Below are 4,200 nucleotides of genomic sequence, written 5' to 3'. Positions count from 1 at the left end.
ATGTACAATTTGATAAGCTCACTCTCATAAATGCGGTAAATTTAAATTCCTAATATCTTGTACTTTAGGCCCATTAAACAATATTTATCATTTAATCCTTTGAAATTGAGAAATTGAAAGTAAAACGAACTCAATTTTGTCTTGAAAATACATCGAAACAAGTGATCATTTCTCCGAAAATCTACATGTTATCGAAGTTATTTTAGTATATAAATAATCTGCACAATGTGCTTAAATTACTGTTATCCATTTGTCGTTATAATATTTTATCATGATTTTTTGCCAATTTTTTGAAAACTAGCCTTCCTGTCGCTATTTTACCGGCGACGGACGCCTACGATTTCAGTGCCGCGCCGGAGCTCGAGGAGGTGAGACGTATGTTGCTTCGCTCTCCAAGTTTTCATCGCAAACGTCGAGAATATTTATCGTTGTGTGGGTCGGACACCTTGTTTATACACGGGCTATCCTCGCATTGTGTGTGTGTAAACAGCGACCAACGAATTTGATCCTAGATCCGTAAATATTTGCTTTTGTAATATTTTGTTATGTTTGAATGTTAAAGTATTACAACGTTATGATGATAAATATGCGAAAATTACAATACGGTCAAGATGATAAGATACATCAAGATGGTACTCGGAATCTGATGATGGAGCCAGAAGGTGGTCACCAGTACCAGTGAACCATGTAAGTAAACGACTTCGTGTTTAGGTTCGTTGGGTTCGTCTCAACAAGACCTTTGACAAGAGGTGGTACTCAGGGTCTGATGATGGAGCCAGATGGTGGTCACCAGTACCAATGAACCATATGACTAAACCACTTCGTATTTAGGCTCAATGGGATCGTCTCAATAAGACCTTTGACAAGAGGTGGTACTCGGGATCTGATGATGGAGCCAGAAGGTGGTCACCAGTACCAGTGAACCATGTAAGTAAACGACTTCGTGTTTAGGCTCGTTGGGTTCGTCTCAACAAGACCTTTGACAAGAGGTGGTACTCAGGGTCTGATGATGGAGACAGATGGTTGTCACCAGTACCAATGAACCATATGACTAAACCACTTTGTGTTTAGCCTTATTGGGTTCATCTCAATAAGACCTTTAACAAGAGGTGGTACTCAGGGTCTGATGATGGGACCAGATGGTGGTCACCAGTACCAATGAACCATGGAACTAAACCACTTCGTATGTAGGCTCATTGAAATCGTCTCAACAAGACCGTCGACAAGAGGTGGTACTCAGGGTCTGATGATGGAGACAGATGGTGGTTACCAGTACCAATGAACCATATGACTAAACCACATCGTCTTTAGGCTCATTGGGATCGTCTCAATAAGACCTTTGACAAGAGGTGGTACTCATGGTCTGATGATGGAGCCAGATGATGGTCACCAGTACCAGTGATCCATGTAACTAAACCATTTAGTAATCAGGCTCATTGGGTTCTTACTTCTTCTTAATAAGACCTTTGACAAGAGGTGGTACTGAGGGTCTGATGTTGGAGGTAACTGAACCACTTCGTTTTTTTATGTTATTCAAATATGCGAGTTGATTTTTGGTGACCACAATCTCTCTCCATCATTAGACCTTGAGTAACACCTTGAAGTAATTAGAATTATATTTGACTTATTTTATCATCATATTAATATATACTTTACTCTAATACTTATCATATAACAAAAGCAAACATTTGGGATGGGATCTACTTAAATATGATCACAGTTTATAATTATTACTTTAAATTTTTAAATAAATTTTAACGTAATTAATATTATTTTGCGCTATATTCTAGTCTTTTCGTACAAAATAATGTTTATTAGAAATCAAAAGTTTATATCGAGATAGTAGATTGTGGTTGTTATCAAAATTCCATAGGAAGGATCAAGATTGTTTTGTCCATTATTGTAGTGCGAGCTAGTGATAAGACGTGCTAGAAAGGGTCGGCATATTGGGCTCGCGCGGCGGGTAAAATACCTAATTTCGCCCGACGCCGAAATGTTATAACGCTCTTAATCAATAACGCACATCCAGCACGTCCGTCACTACGGTCCTCCCGGAGGCACGAGAACCCCGGTACTCTAAAAAGAGCCCCGGGACGTAACCATGTCTCCGAGATGGCCGCAACGGACACAGCATGATCATTGATCAACTGGGTAAGTTCTGGTTTCTTTGGGATGATACTCCGACTATTCCATTGTAAAAAGTTGACCTGGTGACCTATTATGAAAGGTGAGTCGCTCTGCAAGTGTGACCATTAAAGGCGCAACGTCGTTCGGTAGAATGTCGCTCCATTTGGCGATGATATTTGTTAGTAACTTCAAACACAGCTCCATTAGGTCCTCCTGAGGGGTGACTCTATTGTAAGCACCATTCAGGGCCTGGCCATTGGGGAGCTGTGGTGGGGGAGTACGAACAATATTATTGTGGGCCTCTCTGTCATAACCTGGGGAGAGGGGGACCCTCGCCCGGGGCGCCCGATAAATGGTCTTACGATAAGATGTCGTAGGCGGGGATGTTGGCATAAACGTATGGCAGGGTGACTCGGACGATCTAGAAGAGTCTGGAATCTGCTCAAACATGACTCTCGCTACGTCAGAGTATGGGCGGCGTACTGATGAGAACTGAGCAGCTGCCTCTGCATACGAAATACTCTGTTCAGACATAGCCAGTTTGATGGCTTTCTGCCGACCAAATTCGTTACATGTCTTGTCAGTCGCATAGTGTCTGCCGGAACAGAATATACATCTAACATGTTCAGGAGCAATGTTACATCCATCCCCAGGGTGTTTTTGTGAACATTTGTAGCACCTAGCATCAGACCGGCACTGTGCTTGGATGTGACCAAACCTGAGGCACTTCCTACATTGGATTATTGGCAGCTGATACACGTCCACAACTAATGAGGTGTAGTATGCAAAAATTTTGGCAGGCAAGCTTTGACCCTCAAAAGTTACTACTACCGATTGAGTCGGAACCCAAGACGGGGAGCCATCATCTTTAAGTATCTTCCGTTGAAGTCGACGAGCTTTAAGGATCTTCCCTTTACCTTCTCTAAGGGACGTTCCATTGACCAATTCCTCCATAGTCCAGTCTGAAGGAACTCCTCGCACCACTCCCATTCGAGATACATGATATGAAGGGATATCAGCTATAAACTTATTTTTGCCTAGAAGCGGGTGCTTAAGGAAGTTATTTGCATCCGCAGCTGTGGAGAAAGTGACCGCTACTCTGTTGCGACCCACCGATTTAATGCCACCGTCCTTCTGGATGTTATTGACGTTTGCCTGAGTTAGTAAAAGGCCTACATTTATGGGTTTTAGAGTGGCACTGGAGGAAGGGGCGGCCTCTCTAGAGACATGCACTATGAAAGGTCCATCATCGTTGGCACCATACTCTCGTGATTTGCTGTCTAGACTGGGGTGTTTGTATAGATGCGGGTTAAATTCAGTTGAGTTACTTTTGTTTATTTCAACTGACTCTTTTTGACTGTTCGCATGAGACTCGACCATCCTACTAGTACCGGGCTCCTCAACTGCACTATTTGTATTACCCGACTGCTTTTCGGACTCTGCCGGGTCAATTACAATTTTTTTGGGGGAAGGCTCCAGCTTGGTTGGTGATAAATCCAAGTTACGCTTGCGCGTGTATTTCTCCCAGTCCATACCGTTATCACCATCCTCGTCTGGAGGCTTCTCCTTCTCGTTGCCGTCCATCTAAACTAACCTTTGGTTTTATGTATTAATAAACCACCACCTGATTAGAAAATAAGGAAAGTTGTTTTATTTACGGGAATATAACCTAAAAATCGAACCACTCACACAACGCGCTACTCCTCAATTCCCTTTATTTTCTTTACACTAACTGTCAATTTGACAATGACAGTTAAGTCTATATAGTCTATGGAATTATACATTTTTGCCAACCTTATTTCAAATGTCATTTCTGACAAATTATTGAACGATAGACATGATTGGAACGATTGTACAAAATAATGAATGAGACACCTACCTTATAGTACAAGCTTTGCTTAGTTTGGGGCTAAGTTGATCTCTGTAAGGTGTCCTCAATATTTATTTATTTAGTTATGACTGCTGAGGCGGAGCTGAGGTCAAAAAACCCGTGATCTGATGCTTTCTAACCAACCCTGGCCAGTGTATAATTTTTTTCTGTTCAATGGAACCGGGAAGCGGTATCTTCATTTA

At 42.0% G+C, this 4,200-nt stretch overlaps 1 protein-coding gene across 1 annotated transcript; it reads right to left on the bottom strand.

The window, feature by feature from the left end:
• Window positions 1-2,016: 2,016 nt before the first annotated feature.
• LOC125228997 lies at window positions 2,017-3,817 on the bottom strand. The gene is made up of 2 exons (XM_048133756.1): window positions 2,851-3,817; window positions 2,017-2,295 (listed from the first exon to the last, which is right to left on the bottom strand). The coding sequence occupies exons 1-2, from the start codon at window positions 3,709-3,711 to the stop codon at window positions 2,185-2,187; spliced, it is 972 nt and encodes a 323-aa protein (XP_047989713.1). The 5' UTR covers window positions 3,712-3,817; the 3' UTR covers window positions 2,017-2,184.
• Window positions 3,818-4,200: the final 383 nt, after the last annotated feature.

Source organism: Leguminivora glycinivorella, chromosome 8, assembly GCF_023078275.1.
Source record: "Leguminivora glycinivorella isolate SPB_JAAS2020 chromosome 8, LegGlyc_1.1, whole genome shotgun sequence".
Taxonomy (NCBI): Eukaryota; Metazoa; Arthropoda; class Insecta; order Lepidoptera; family Tortricidae; genus Leguminivora; species Leguminivora glycinivorella.
The sequence above is the reverse complement of the archived record's forward strand: the minus strand, read 5'-3'. Positions and strand labels throughout refer to the sequence as shown.